The sequence below is a fragment of the Leptopilina boulardi genome, unplaced genomic scaffold (genome assembly GCF_019393585.1).
Source record: "Leptopilina boulardi isolate dan_hultmark-lab unplaced genomic scaffold, ZJU_Lbou_2.1 LbouV2_165, whole genome shotgun sequence".
In the NCBI taxonomy this organism is placed as follows: Eukaryota; Metazoa; Arthropoda; class Insecta; order Hymenoptera; family Figitidae; genus Leptopilina; species Leptopilina boulardi.
The window spans coordinates 4585971-4602838 of record NW_026137713.1 but is presented as its reverse complement, the minus strand read 5'-3'; the positions used below and the strand labels follow the sequence as shown (position 1 = coordinate 4602838).

Genomic DNA, 16868 nt, shown 5'->3' with positions numbered 1-16868 from the left:
TCTATATCGAATTCGGAAATTGGTGACAATTGTTTGCCATGAAGAAAGTTCATCGCTCCCCCATATTTTTTTTTGGTAAAAAGCTCAAAATTTTTGTGAGAATTAAAAAAGTAAAGATATAAAATGGAAGTTTTGGGAAAATAAGTGAAAAATATGTCAACGTTAAGTTTTTGGTAAAAATAATTAAACTTATATCCTTATATACAGCAAATGGAGAAATTTATATCAAAATAATAATTTTTTTTTCAAGGTTAGATTTACCCTTCACCCCTCGTGTATTATTTTTGTTAAAAAGCTCAAGTATTAAATACTTTAGAGAATTTTAACTGCTTCTTTTTCCCATCGCATTATTTTTTTTTTTGTTAAAAAGCTCAGGTATTAAATACTTTGGAGATTTTTAACTCTTCCCTTTTAGCTTCGTATTATTTTTTTGTTAAAAAGCTCAAGTATTAAATATACTTTAGAGATTTTTAACCTTTTCCTCTCTCTCTCTCTCTTTCTCTCTTGCATTATTTTTTTTCTTTTTATTATTTTACTATTAATTTGATTTAAAAAAAAAAAAAAAAATTATTTGGTTAATATATTTTTAATAATAGTTGAATATTTATTTGAATTCTATTTTTTTCAGTGATTTAAAGTTGATTTAATATTTTTAAAATTTAAAAACATAAAAAATGATAAAATTTTTTATAAATTTTTTGCTGTAAATATATGTCTTTTGATTTTATGTTCCTATTAAATAATATTGACTTAAGCTTAGATACGTCTAATTATAGTCATTTGCGGATCTGCAAAATAGCGCATATATATATAGAAGATGTTAAACAGCTTTTGCTGAATTTGCAAATTTAGTGAGACTACATAGGAAGGATAATGTTTACATTAATATCCTTGTCAATATTAATTTAACTATTCTGCATTTTGCTTCTGTTATTAATTAATATTTTTATTTTACCACTGAAAAAGAAAAAAATATTCAATTTACTAATTAATAATATTAATTAATTAAAAAGAAAGCTATTACTTTTTTTTTGGAGAAATAAATTAAAAATTGTGATTTTTATTTAATCATTATTTATTTAATTCAATTATTATTAATAATTAATTATTTTAATTATTTAGTTAAAATTAAATATTAATAATTATAATATAATTTATATTAGTAGATTTTAAACTTTATCACTTTTATTTGTTTTAATGTTGAAAAAGGGAATTTTTTTTTTCTGCACAATTGCTTTCAACGATTGTGCAAGTGCAAGGGACAATATGTATCTTTGTATATATATAACTTTACGCGCGTATAAGACGAAAGAGGACCGCACATACTTTTGCTTTCTTATTTATGAGACGCGAATTTATTGCGACACGAAAGCGAATCGAAAGGATGTGGAAATTTATGCGGAGACGATTTTTCCACTCTTTTCTTACTTTATATTGTGTGTGTGAGAGATAGAGAGAGAGAGAAAGAGTGCTTAAATTTACCGCTCGCTTAACCAAAGCTTGAAGCGAAATATGAAGAAAATCTTTAAAGCGTTGTCTGTGTCTCAGAATATGCAATATAATACAATAACAGCTCTTTTTTCTTCATTAAACTAAAATACATTAATTTTTTGTTTTCTATTATATATAAAAAAAGATAAATATTTAACAGATTAGTTTTTTTTTAAAAAAGAATAATTTTCATTTTTATTTAATTGCAGGCTTCGAAGTGACACACTTTTTTGATACTTTTTTTTCAACAAGGCTACTGTTTTTACTACTAATTTTGGCCAAAAGTCACTAAATGCTACTTTTTTCAAAAAATAATGACAAAATTCAAGAATTTTAAATTTTAGGGAATTTTTTTATTCCTAAAAGCTTGATAATTCATTTTTCAAAATTGCATTTAAAATAATTTCTTTCTAAACAATCTTTTACTCAATAGAATTTTTAATTTGGCAAAATTTTTTTTTTTTTTTATAGAATTTTTTATTTTATAAAATTTCTCTTTATCCAACTGGTTTTTTTTAAAAAAGAAATAATTCTAATTTTTTTTCTAATTGAATTTTAGAGGGTATTTTGAATTGAAAAATGTTTTAAATAATTGAAATGTCAAGATTTCGATTAAAGTTAGAAATAATTATTTCAACAAAAAATTTGAATCAAAATTTTTAATAATAATTGAATTTTAGGAGATTTTGAATTAAAATTTTAATAAATTTTCCCCTTATATACTTTCAATAAATAAATAAATAAATAAATAAATTAGAATTGCTGTGAAAATTATTAACAAAGTTTTAAACATTAATATTGAATTTTACAGAATTTTTAATTAAACAAAAATTGCTCAAATTATGATGAGAATGTAAAAACAAATTTTTAATTAAAAATTTCAAAAAAAGAAAATTTGTAAATTTATTAGTTTTAAAAAAAAGTATAACTTTTTTGTTTTAATCGCTATTAAAAAATGTTACAGGAAAAAAATGATTATTTTTAGTCGTGTTTTTCGAAAAAAAATTGAAAGAATTTTTTTTTTTTGAAAAATGCAAATTTTTGGAAATTTTTAAAAATTCAAAATTTGAATAATTTTGTTGTTTTTTGACGAAATCATCTGGCCAACGAACTCAGGCGACATTTTGGTACACTTAATGTGTATATCAAATTTGTAGTCGATTCATTAAAATTTTTTCGAGTTATCGTCGGACAAAATTTTGTCTACATACATACATACAGACAGACATTTTTTTAAGACCCATTTTTTCGGCATCTGAAAGTCTCAAAACGTCAAGATTCACTGGAATTAGAGAAGGCTCAAAATCGTCCAAATGTAATACCTTTTCTCATTATGATGAGAATGTAAAAATGTTTTATATTAATTGAATTTTTGAATAATTGGATAAAATTTATTGAAATTATTAATTTAGCAAAGAATTTTAGATACAAATTTTTGAAATAATTGAATTTTGGAAGAGTTTGAGTTAAGATTTTTAGAAATAATTGAATTTTTGATGATTTTTTTAATTAAAATTTTTGTTTTAAAATGCTAATTATTTTAAATAAGCGATTTAAAAATTAGAATTACTTAAAATTCTACTAAATGTGAATTTTAATAAATTAAATATAAATTAAATTACTCTCTAAATCTGAATTAATAAAAATGTTTACTAATTTGAATTAGTGACTCACTTTTTGCTTCTGAATTAGTGAAATTTTACTAATTATTAGTAACTTTTACTAACAATTAGTAAAATTTAACTAATTCTAAAGCAAAAAGTGAGTCACTAATTTAAATTAGTAAACATTTTTACTAATTCAGATTTAGAGAGTAGAATTTTTTTCAAGAAACAGTTAAGTAAAGAGAAATTTTGTAAAATAAAAATTCTGTCAAAAATTCGTTATTTTAAAAATTCGGTTGAGTAAAAATTCGTTAAAAAAAAGCATGAAAAAGGGGTAATTTCCATTTATTTTAGAATTTTTATTTAATTATATTTTAAATTTCTTCTAATAAAATTTGAATTATTAATTTTGGATATGGTTATTTTATTAATAATTGAATTTCAAAACTGATTTATTTCTATATATATGCTAAATTAAGGATAATTAAGAACAATTTCATAAATTCAGATTCTAATTATTTTCCATGCGTATTAATTTTGGTATTTTCAAGCATATAATTTATAATTTAATTAATTATAATATATATGTTTTATTAGTTTATGAATGATGAATATGTTTCATTTGCGTGGTCAATAATTATAGAGTAAAATTCTTGATTAAATTCGTTTTAGTTTATTTTACAATTATCGGAAAAAAAAGGAATATATAATTTATAATTAGGTTTTTATTATTTGAATCTTCTTATTATAATTATAACAAATTGGTTATAGTTTGCTTGTATTTTGATACAAGTTCTCGCGTATATATATATATACAAATATTAGCCGGATGTGAGTGTAATAAATTAAGCTTATTCAGAATCCAATCAAATTCAGTAATCTGTAACGCAATTGATTCTAGAGTTCAAACACACATCTAAAACATAATAAGCGAATGTCAAAGCCTATATATGAGAATGACGTGTGTATATATATATAGAGATATCTATAGTGAATTTCAACGATATAATGATTATAGTATATATCGCGTCTGGCCCTTTTCCTCATCCCTATCGTATCGTTGCTGTTATGTTATACCACATCGCGGGATTGCTATCACGTTAATATGAGGATTTGGCTTTTCGTTATTTTCCGGTCGACCGGAAGTGTTCATCGGAACGATAATTAACGTCACGTAGCAAAATCTCTTCATTTGTTTTCATTTTGAAAATCAAGTCTCAAAAACAATATTCAAATCTCTAAAAAAAAAAATGTTTCCTACATTTTGATTTTGTTATCATATCGTAAAAACAACAAAAATACACAATTTCTAGTTTTATATTTTATGAAATGTTCAAATTATTCAAGCTTTTTATTTTTATAAGGTTTTTCGTTAGGATTTAAGACCCCCCTCCCGTAGGGTTTCGTTATTTTTTTTTGCAAGTTGGCGAATTTAAGGAAACGTAAATTTATGTCCAGAATTTATCATATGACAAAAAAGAATGTACGTATTTGTGATAAGTTTTTATATGTCAGAGAGAATGTCGAGAATAAAATTCAGAAATATATGAGACTCATTCATGACACCTGTGTGTGTATATATATGCGAAAACGGGACTAATAAAAATACATGAATTTTGTAAAACGAGTAAATGAATATATATACTTTATGACGCGAGAGACGTGCAGAAAATGTTAACATTTTTTTTTTTTTTTTTTTAATATAAATGACATTGGGAAAATTTCGCGATAATCTGATTTTGCCCTCGTCTGCGGTTCTATCAATTTTGATTTCAACTGACCGTGTGGCCTAATGGATAAGGCGTCGGACTTCGGATCCGAAGATTGCAGGTTCGAGTCCTGTCACGGTCGAAAAAATTTTTTTTTTTTTATTTCTATATATATATTTTTTTTTAACAAAATACAAGGATGTTTGAATTCATTTGGAGAATGAAAAAAAGATTCGATTAATAAGGAAAGTTTGTTTTTTTTTTATTAAAATATATTTTTACAAAACTATATATAATACTGTTTATAAGAAAAAGTGGATATCTTTTTCATAAATATATTTTCTATATTCACAATATTTGCCAATTTTTTTTTTTATATTTCAATTTTTATATTAAATTTTTTTTTAAGAAAAGAAATTGAAAAGTAAAATTAGAAAATTGTCATCTTTGTTGTGAAAAAAAATTATTTTTAATATGTTTATGTTTTTGATTCGGCGATTTTTCTTAATTCGCCAGCTAAAGCATGTAAGGATGGATTTGCCCTATCGGTGGGATAATGAATGTCGAATATTGCTTTTTGAATAAAAAGCCACATACTATAACAGCTCTCGGGAAAATCACAGTGAGCTGAATAATAAATTTTAAAAGCTAAATCAATAGCACTTAATAATGATGAAACCTCATATTTAACATCATCAACTACAACATAAGATTTAGTTATACCCATTTTTGTTCCAATACAAACAGGCGTTGGATGTAAAATTCGTCCACTATTTTTCAATTCCATTCGTTTTTTTTCTAATATCACATCAACTTCATCTTCTTTCTGTAAATGATTAGAAAAAAAAATTAATTTCTTATTTCAAAAATTTGTAAAAACAAAATTTATAAATTCTTACTGAAACATAAATAATAAAAGTATCTCTTCTTTCAGCAGGTGACATTTTTCGTGCTTCTTCATCATCATTTCGTCTTTTTTTACGTCCATTTGGCACTAAGAAGGGAAGTAAAAATAGAATCACACCATTCTGTTGTTCTGTAAGTTTAAAAATTAATTTTTTAGAAAAAAATTTTTCTTTTAAAATTTAATTAATTTTTAATTTATTTACCTGAAGTTAATGATGGTAACAAATGAACATATGCCTTGTCATCTAATGTTTTTATTCCTTTACATTGTTGTAATTTCAAAATTATATGCTGTTTCATTTTATTCCATATATCGGCAATATTAAAAAGTTTTCTCTTATACAATCGTTCAAAATCATTTTGAATCTAAATTAATGAAAAAAATAAATTAATATTATTGATTTAAAAAAAAAAAAATTATTCTTGTTAATTACCAAAACAATTGCTTGATTATCGCGAAGACATGGAAATGTTTGAAAATATTCACTTAGTTGTTTTGTTTCAAGTTCTGAATGACCTTTTGTTCTTGCCGCAAAAGTTTCAGTCCATTGTTGAAAAACCTCTGACCAAGGTTCCGAATTGTTTTTTAACCAGTTTAATTTATTCCTTGTTTTTTCTAAAAGAAAAAAAGAGAAAATTACTAAAATAGAATTTTTAAAATTCAAAATGATAAAAAAAAAATACAAACCATCTATTTCGTATGTAACTTCAACTTTTTTTCTTTTTACTTTTCGACCTTCCAATAGACCCTGATCTCTTAAAATTGATTTCACATAATTATAATGATCCCATAATTTTCCATTAGCCAATATACGTACACCATTTACAGTTCTAAAACCGCCAAAATAAGTTTCTGCCTTTTCACTAGGAAATACCCGAACAATATCACTGGCATAAGCCGACATTTGAGCTGAAGTTATTCTGTGAAAAAAAAAAGTTTAAAAATTGTTGATTCATTTCAACATGGAGTAAAAATTTCTTACACAAATTCATCTAATTTATCGAAACCATCGTCAGATAAAGTTGCTAAAGCTTTATCCATTTCATGTTTAATGATAAGATGAACAAGAATAGTTCGAATTGTATCTGGTAGAAATCCTCCATTAGTTATGTATGATCTTTTAACTATTTTACCATCTCCACTTTTTTTAAGAGCTATATCAAGTTCCTGCAAAAATTAATTTTTCGAAAATATTAATTATTTAGTTAAAATTGCAAAAAAAAAATATTTTCTAATTAAGATACATTACTGATTCTTTATTAATACTGGATTCTGTATTTTGATATTTGACAATAAATGCCGATTGTACTGGTCTTTTGTTAGATTGATTTATTCTTAAAGATGGAGATGAAGTGGTTTGTGTTATAAATTGAAAATTCTGGAAAAAAAATTAATATTATTTACTGTGGTACTTTTTTTTTTTTTTGCAAATAGATAAAAGAAAAGTAACCATACAGAAGCATCAATAATTCGTATTTTATTTTGATTCGATGTTCCTTCATTGAAATTAGTTTCATTAACTATATCATTTATATCCAATTGATTTGATTCACATGTATCAATTTCTTCTTTAACTTCTGATTTTATATTTAAAGGATCTATAACAGTAACGTCCGGAAGTAACTGAAACAACTTTAAATTTCATGTAAAATTAATATTTTATAAATAGAAATTTTTTTTATATTGAAAAAAAAACAATTTATTTGATATTCAAATAATTACTTAACTAAATATTTTCTTGAATCAAATAATTTTTATTTGAATTAAATACACAGAAAATTAAAAGGCATTAAAATAAGTTATTATTTTAATCCAATTTTGCTTATTTTAATTCATTTTGGTATTAAAATAAGCAAAATTGAATTAAAATAATAAGTGTTGCAGCTTATTTTAACACCTTATAATAAATATAGTATTTGAATCAATAATTTCTGTATTTGAAACAAATATCTTTAATAATTTATTTAATAAAAATAAATATATTTATTTGATAATAGTCAAGTAACCAATTATTTGAATCAAATAAATTTTTTTCAGTTTAAGAAAATTTTAATTTTTCCTTACATTAATGTCATCCATTTGAGATTTTTTTTTTTTTCCTACTTATTTCGGTGATTTTAATGAAAAATTTGTGTAATTCTGTAAAATAAATGGTTAAATTAAAAAAATTTTCAAAAATTTATACAATTAGCGAAATTTAATATCTATAAATTTTAACATTGGCCCCTGATTAAGATCGCCCAATAACATTTCTGTTTGCTGCTTTTGATTACTGATAAAAAAAAGAAAATGCAAGTATCTCAAATTTAAAAGAAATTTTCAAAATTATTAAGGAGGTTCAACATAACCTCAAACTAAAAAGTCGTTTTTAACAGAACTAAAAATATATTTAAAATTTATTACATCCAAATTCAAACAGATGAAATTGTACAATTTTGGAAAAAAATTATTTTAAGTTAAAATTTGTTGTTTAATAATAATTAATAAATATTTTGTATTTTTTCTTTGTTAGTGAACAAGAATCTTTCTAAAAAAAAAGGGGCAATTGTTTATAAAAATTAGAATTGTTTACCAAATTTTTAAGAAAAAATACAAAATGTTTATTAATTATTATTTAACAACAAATTTTAACTAATTTTTTTTTCCAAAATTTTACAATTGGTTCTGTTGAATTTTGGTGTAATAAATTTTCAACTATATTTTTAGTTCTGTTAAAAACTACTTTTTTAGTTTTGAGGTTATGTTAATGAGTTGAATCTTCTTAAATTTTAGGAACTTTGTAATATAATAAATTTTAAATTGTATTTTATTAAAAAAATTATAAATATATAGAATATTTATTTTGATATCAGTTTGCGTAGAAAAATTACAAATATCAATTATTAAAAAAAATAAAAATATAATTAATAAATTAGATTTTCTAGTATTTATTATAGGCTTACTTGTATTTTATGTTCGTTATCAAAAACAGCAGTATAGAAAATAATGGACGTCTCCTCACCACGTTTTTTATATTATAGTTTTTCTTTTAAATTCACTAGTTATAAATTCACTTAAAAGAGAAATTAAAACATATTTTTCATTGTATACGAAATTTTAAAATATATAATTGGTAATAATTACACATACACATTGGTAATGAATACAATAATGTTTTGTATTAATTGTTATACATTGTTGAATTCGTTGTAAATTACTATACGAATATGAGACACATTCGATGAAAGTGTTGTGTTGAGAGCGTCGTCTAGCGAATTGTAGATGAACGGAATTATATATAGCGCATGCGCTTTAAAATATCTGCTCAGAATATATTCCTGTGGCACTGCGCTGCTTGATTTTTTCAATATGTATATATATATGTATGTGTATGCCGCAAATATTCATGAGAGTGCCTTGTATATGTTTGTGGTACTTATTCTCTTTATAGTATTTCACGTTTTCCCAGACTGTATGCGTATAGAATAGAATTATTGAACGCTTTTTAAAGTTACACAATTAAAATTATACATTGAAATAAATTAAAAAGTTATTTTTAACAAATAAAAATATAAATAAAATTAATTTTAACAAATTTTTAAAATTACGATATAAATAAATTATTTTACGTAAAAATTTGTTGTTAAATAACAATTTTTTTACTTTCTATAATTTTTGTTTAAAATTGGTGAATAATTTTTAATTCTTATCCTCATAACAAAAGGATATCCCTAGGATATCCATATCAATGGTCGATATCCTAGAATGGTCCCCAGGATATCTTGGGATATCCCTAGGATATCCAAACCGCCGGTCTGTGGGACATCCATAGGATATCCCTAAGACATCCACAAAATATCTATTAGATATTATATCGCAGGATATCCATGGGATATCCTCAGGATGTCCGTGGGATATTCTTAGGATATTCACGGGATATTCTTAGGATATTCACGGGATATTTAATATCTCAACATATATTTTTAAAGGTTAAAATTGTTAAGCTAATATAATGAATAATAATAATATAATAAAAACAAAAATCTTATGAGCTTCTAATTTATTTTAAATGAAGATTTGAAACGCATTTTTCAAAGTTTTTAAAATAATAAAACTCATGCACTTAATGTATAATTAATATTAATAGTTATTCGTTATTTGCGGGGAAGAATTTCTATTGTTTAAAGCCAATTTATTTTCTGACAATATTAAGTATATTAATAAAGGAATGAATCACGAATGAGAAAAAAATTAGTTAATAATTTTTCAAATTAAACAACTTTCTCGAAAAACAAATTGCATTTTATTTTATTTATATAAAATTTAATTCACAGAATATTCTCACTCGTAGTCTCATAATGACTTTAAAAACAGTATCCTGAGAATATCTTCTTGACATCCAGAAGATATACTGAGAATATCCTGAAAATATCTATGGGATATCCTGACGATATCTATGGGATATCTGGAGGACATTTATGAAAGTCTATAGAGATATCCAGAAGATATCCTGTGGATATCCTCAGATATCCAAAGGATATCCAAACCGCCGATTTTTTGGATATCCTTAAGAGATCCTTTTGATATCCATAGGACATCCCTAGGATATCTGCGGGATATTATCAAATATAACCCAAGATATCTTGTGTTATTAGGGTACAAACAATAGTTCATTTTGTTCTTTGAAATATTTTCTATAATTCTGTTCGTTAAATTTTATTAACTCCTTTTTTTTGGTGGGGAAAATCCATTTAATAAATTTGTTATTTTTTCAGTATATCCCCAAACAACCCGAGGGATCAGAAGAATAATGTGGATTTCGACATTTATTAAAGTCCAATCAAAAGGTGAAATTTTCGGGAATGATTCAAAACGATGCCATAATTATCCCTACAGATTCAACGATCGGTGAGTCAAAATAAATTAACTTTTTCTTTTTTAAATCAAAAATTGAACAATTATTTTTAAACACTAATCCCAAAAATAATTAAATTGACAAAAAAAAAGTTTATTTTCTTTTCACCACGGTTGATCCTAACATAATCATCATAAGAGGAATATAGTTATATGTGTTTTGTTAGTGGATAAAGATTAGCATCTTACAAGAAGTTGAAACAGGGTCTTATCACACCACTGAACAATCCCTGCAAAGAGAATATTACAAGATCTTGTGCGCGGTATATTGTATTTACTGGAGTTCCAAATTCGGAATAAGAAAAAAAAACAATGTAAATCACTTTTTTTCTCTCTGATGATGTGAAATAAGAGGAATTTTTGTTTTTTCGTTGAGTAATATTTATGTTTCGTTGTCCTTGGAAAAAAAGTAGTGTGAGAAGAGATCCTCTTTTTCTTCTTCATCTTGGTTTGTTTGTTCTTATACCCCTATTCTCAGTGTCTTAAGATAACAGTTACTCCCTTTTCTCGTTGTGGGATAACGTTAAGCTGACATTACTGCTTTTATTACTGAGTCCCTAAGAAGTAACAGCCAAGAATTCACTGTGCAAGGTGAAAAGTGGTGTACTCTCTCATGCGGTACTTTCTAGACTTCTCATTGGCAAATTACGACCAACCCTCTTCTTGGTCTTTATTTTCCAGTAAATTGTTTGGAAATTTTCATTAAATTATTATCTCACTCTTAGGACAAAATTCTAAATAATGAGATTTTACTTTATATTTAAATGCAGATTGTTTAACAAGTCTTGAGAAACTCTCCAGATCAGAGAAAAGTCATAGAATTTCCTTCAATTTCTGTAATTTTGAAACAAATGATTTTATACGTATAACTTTTGAGAAATAGAAAACTATTTTTAGTTATTTTCTCACATTTTTTGTTACTTCTTAATTTAAAAGATCGTGCCTGTATAGTAGCCAATAGTTTGATTTAAGCAATTTTATTTTTTTTCTTAACTTTTATCAAAAACTAGAGCAAATACTACGCCATTTTAATTTTTGCTTTAGTTTTACCGTAAAATAGAGGCAAAATGTCATCATTTTAATTTCTGCTCTTCTTTTAAAGAAAAATAGAGAAAAAACAGTGCCATTTTAATTTTTGCTCTAGTTTTACCGAAAAATAGAAGAAAAAAGGTGCCATTTTAATTTCTGATTTAGTTAAACAAAAAAATAGAGCAAAAACAGCGACATTCTAATTTCTGCTCTAGGTTTTTGTAAAATTTAGAGCAGAAATTAAAATGGCGCCGTTTTTGCTCTATTTTTCCGTTTAACTAAAGCAGAAATTAAAATGGCACCTTTTTTCTTCTATTTTTCGATAAAACTAGAGCAGAAATTAAAATGGCACTGCTTTTGCTCTATTATTCCGTTTAACTAAAGCAGAAATTAAAATGGCACCTCTTTTTTCTTCTATTTTTCGGTAAAACTAGAGCAGAAATTAAAATGGCACTGCTTTTGCCATATTTTCCCTAAAGTTAAAGCAGAAAGTAAAATTGCGCAGTTTTGGGTTAATTTTTACGAAAAACTGGAGCAAAAACAGTGCCATTTTATTTCTGCTCTATTTTTACGGAAAAATAGAGCAAAAACTGTGCCATTTTAATTTCTGCTCTAGTTAGACGGAAAAATGAATAAAAAAATTGCGCCATTCTAATTTCTGCTTTCGTTTTTGGGAAAATATGGCAAAAACAGTGCCATTTTAATATCAGCTTTAGTTTTACCGAAAACGTTTACATTTCTTCTCTAGTTAAACGAAAAAATAGAGCAAAAATGGCGCCATTTTAATTTCTGCTTTAAATTTTACAAAAACCATGAGCAGAAATTAAAATGGCGCCGTTTTTTCTCTATTTTTCCGTTTAACTAAAGCAGAAATTAAAATGGCACCTTTTTTCTTCTATTTTTCGGTTAAACTAGAGCAGCAATTAAAATTGCACAGTTTCGGGTTTATTTTCACGAAAAACTGGAGCAAAAACAGTGCCATTTTATTTCTGCTCTTAATTTTACAAAAACCTAGAGCAGATATTAAAATGGCGCCATTTTTGCTTTATTTTTTCGTTTAACTAAAGCAGAAATTAAAATGGCACCTCTTTTTTCTTCTATTTTTCGGTAAAACTAGAGCAGAAATTAAAATGGCACTGCTTTTGCCATATTTTCCCTAAAGTTAAAGCAGAAAGTAAAATTTCGCAGTTTTGGGTTTATTTTTACGAAAAACTGGAGCAAGAACAGTGCCATTTTATTTCTGCTCTATTTTTACTTAAAAGTAGAGCAAAAACTGTGCCTTTTTAATTTCTGCTTTAGTTAGACGGAAAAATAAATCAAAAATTGCGTCATTCTAATTTCTGCTTTTGTTTTAGGAAAAATATGACAAAAACAGTGCTATTTTAGTATCAGCTTTAGTTTTACCGAAAACGTTTTCATTTGTTCTCTAGTTAAACGGAAAAATAGAGCAAAAACGGTGCTATTTTAATTTCTGCTCTAAATTTTACAAAAACCTAGAGCAGAAATTAAAATAGCGCAGTTTTTTCTCTATTTTTCTGTTTAACTAAAGCAGAAATTAAAATGGCACTTTTTTTCTTCTATTTTTCGGTAAAACTAGAGCAGAAATTGAAATGGCACTGTTTTTGCCATATTTTCCCTAAAGTTAAAGCAGAAATTAAAATTGCGCAGTTTCGGTTTTATTTTTACGAAAAACTAGAGCAAAAACGTTTTTATTTTAATTTTTGCTTTATAATATTACGGAAAAATAGAATAAAAACAGTGCCATTTTATTTCTGCTCTATTTTTACGGAAAAATATAGCCAAAACTGTGCCATTTTAATTTTTGCTCTAGTTAGACGGAAAAAGAAATAAAAAATTGCGCCATTCTAATTTCTGCGTTCGTTTTAGGAAAAATATGACAAAAACAGTGCCATTTTAATATCAGCTCTAGTTTTACCGAAAACGTGTTCATTTCTTCTCTAGTTAAACGGAAAAATAGAGCAAACAGGGCGCCATTTTAATTTCTGCTCTAAATTTTACAAAAACCCAGAGCAGAAATTAAAATGGCGCCGTTTTTCCTCTATTTTTCCGTTTAACTAAAGCAGAAATTAAAATGGCACCTTTTTTTCTATTTTTCGGTTAAACTGGAGCCGCAATTAAAATGTCACAGTTTCGGGTTTATTCTCACGAAAAACTAGAGCAAAAATGTTTCCATTTTAATTTCTGCTCTAGTTTTAGGAAAAAGTAAAGGAAAAACGGAGAAATTCATTATTTTACTTAAACCTGAAAATTTTTTATTGCTATTTTTTTCCCTTTAATAAAATTATTCTGTTTCTAATTTTGAAAATAATTTTTATGGAATATGACTACAGTATATATATAGTAAAAGATACGTCTCTCTAACGTCATTTGGTGTTTCAATCGAAACTCGGAAAGTGCTAACTCTTGGCATAACCATTATAATATTAGTGCGAAGAGTTTTAGCATAGAGTATGTATATATATGTATATATATATATATATATATATATATATATATATATATATATATATATATATATATATATATATATATATATGTGTGTGTGTTAAACGATGAGTTTAAACCCTTAGGCGATAAGATATAGTTTAATGTAAAATTAATGAAACTTTTGAGCATAAGAAAAGACGCTGAAGCCGATGATATATAGGTATATAAGACAAAAAGTTGAGAAAAAAAAAACTGTGCCCCTTATCGTTTCGCAAAAGAAATGCAGTAAACCACCCCTTTTTTGCCACCACTATCCATCCCTGTAGCTTTACATTTCGAGTATTTAAATTTCTTTGTATATATACAATCTGCTTCTTTTCCTAGATATATACGCTCTCACTCTCTCTTTCTCTTCTTTCCATGAGAAAAGAAACGGTATTATTTTTCAATTTGGATTAAGAGCATTTAGGAAGATTGTAGTTAAAGAGAAATTTTTCCTTATTTGGAGACGAAAAAGCTTTCACAGCTGACTTCTTAGGCGAGAGGAAGACGCATTAAATATTCATTTATTCTTCATTATTTTTACACTTTTTTTTTTTTTATTTTGTTATTTATTGTTGTTATTTCTTCTTTAAAGTATATATATATACTTTAAATACAACACCTCATTATAATTAGATTTTTTTTCTATATTCTGCAAATAATTTCTTAATGTTTTTAAAATCTAAATATTTTTAAAATTTTTATTTGCGATCATAGTTTTGATTTATTTGATGATCAAGTTTCGTTTTCATTAAAACAACATTTATTCATTAGTAGAAATTTGCCCCTTGGCATTCGTTTACATTGATCATCCTCCCCTTATTATTTATTATGAATTTGCAGACATGACATAATTACGATTAATGTTTCATTTTAATCCCCCCCTCCCCCCGTCAATTAGCTTATATGTACCCTTTGTTAAAAATTGTTTTCAATTATTTCAATTTTATTTACCGATGTGTGCATTTTTTTCGCATTTCTTTTATTTGGAAAAAAAAAATTCAATGTAACAAAAACGATCGGAACCCATCAAAGCAGATAGCAAAAAGGTACTGTAATTATCGGATTTTTCCCCAAGTATTTAAATCGTTCGACATCGAACGTTCAATATATATATATAGTCTCCTGCAGTTTTGTAATTTGCTCGAACTATGTCGAAAAGTATTTTGAAAGCTTTGGACAAAGTAATGTTAAAGCTGTAACGAAACAATTTAGAACCGCGATTGAATCGACGAATTATAGGGGAAAAAAAAATTTATCGTTTTTTTTTTTGGGGGGGTGGGGAATTAGGTGCTTTGTGCCATAGTATTACGTTAGATAATGAAGCTATTACATATAGATTCACAGTTAAATAATCTTATTATTATGGTTGCAAACTTGCTAAATGCGGCTCACCACTGAAACTCTCTATAGTTTCTAACGGTATTAGGCAAATGGCATCGTGGTAATTTGCCATGCGCATGATTCGAATCAGTGATATCTGTTTCTACTTACATTGAAATCCTAGAATTAGGGATGCTTATAAACTTCTCAATATATTAACTTTGAATATATCTATTTTTTTTAAATTATACCACTTTTAAAAGATGATAAATATACTCTCTAATTAGTTTATTTACAATGGAAAAAATATGCTATTGAATCAACAGTATTAAAAATTATTGATTCAAAAGCATATGTGCTATAATTTTACAAATTCTATAGCATAAATACGGAGAAAATGGGATTGTGGTGCAAACAATTTTTGGATTGTTGATTTTACAATTCGAAATATTAATATTACAATTCGGATTGTTGTCAATACAAATGTATGTTGTTTAAACAACAATACGAATTTTTTGTTGTGAGTTTTGTTCAGTTTGCAATTCCGTACAGTTGCAGAAGCAAACTCTCTGTCGACTGCTGATGGAACAATCCGGATTTGTTCAACTGACAAGTTTATTGTTCCATGTCACGTGGTCATCTTGAATTCTCGCAAACAGATCGTCGCGTCGTTTGCTTCTGGTACATGTGCCACTTTTGCTTTTATTATTAATTTAAAAAAAAAATGACAAAGTGTTGTTAAATAATGAATCTGGTTAAAGTGAGAAAGTGTTGTGAATGGATGAAGAGACAATTTCATTGTTTATCCGTAAGTTATACTCGGTTATTGTTGAACATAACCTCACTTTAAAAAATACAAAATGTATATTAAATATTATTTAACAACAAATTTCAACTCAAAATTTGGGGGAAAAAAATTCACAAGAAAACCCCCCATAGCACCGAAACTTTCCCTAATGATTTATTTGAAATGTTCGGAGTATTTAATTTCCCTGTGGGCAAAAAACCATGTTCGTTCTAAAAATGTTTTAAGAACGTTTCATGTCCACCAAATAATGGAACATTATTTGAACATCCATATTCTTAAAATGTTCCAGAACATTATTTGTCGGACATGAAACGTTCTAAGAACGTCCTTAAAACGTTTTTAGAACGAACATGGTTTTTTGCCCACAGGGTTCAATGTTTAGTGAAAATTATGTAAAGATTTAAATGTACCTCTTGAATAAATGTTTAGGGCGAAACTTTCCTAAACATTTATTCAAGTGGGACATTTAAATCTTTACACAATTTTTACTAAACAATAAATATTCCGAACATTTGAAATAAATATTTAGAAAATCTTTAGGAAAGTTTCAGTACTGTGGGGGAATTTTTATTATCCTTGTAAAGAAAAGTGTGATAAAATGCATTTTAAGGACA

The 16868-nt window shown here is 25.8% G+C and overlaps 1 protein-coding gene and 1 non-coding gene across 3 annotated transcripts; one reads left to right on the top strand and one right to left on the bottom strand.

Annotated features, from left to right (window-relative positions):
* The first annotated feature begins 4873 nt into the window (after nt 1-4873).
* On the top strand, nt 4874-4946 carry Trnar-ucg (transfer RNA arginine (anticodon UCG)). Its single transcript has one exon. It is a non-coding gene; the product is annotated as a tRNA-Arg (tRNA).
* Nucleotides 4947-5045: 99 nt separating this feature from the next.
* Nucleotides 5046-8991, bottom strand: LOC127277097 (uncharacterized). 2 transcript variants are annotated; one of them, XM_051297926.1, is made up of 10 exons: nt 8841-8991; nt 7776-7850; nt 7167-7343; nt 6961-7089; nt 6694-6878; nt 6399-6631; nt 6145-6326; nt 5914-6076; nt 5704-5840; nt 5046-5630 (listed from the first exon to the last, which is right to left on the bottom strand). In XM_051297926.1, the coding sequence occupies exons 2-10, from the start codon at nt 7788-7790 to the stop codon at nt 5283-5285; spliced, it is 1569 nt and encodes a 522-aa protein (XP_051153883.1). In that variant the 5' UTR covers nt 7791-7850; nt 8841-8991; the 3' UTR covers nt 5046-5282. The 2 variants fall into 2 exon arrangements, with proteins under 2 accessions (XP_051153883.1, XP_051153882.1); XM_051297925.1 differs by having other exon boundaries at nt 8654-8984.
* Nucleotides 8992-16868: the final 7877 nt, after the last annotated feature.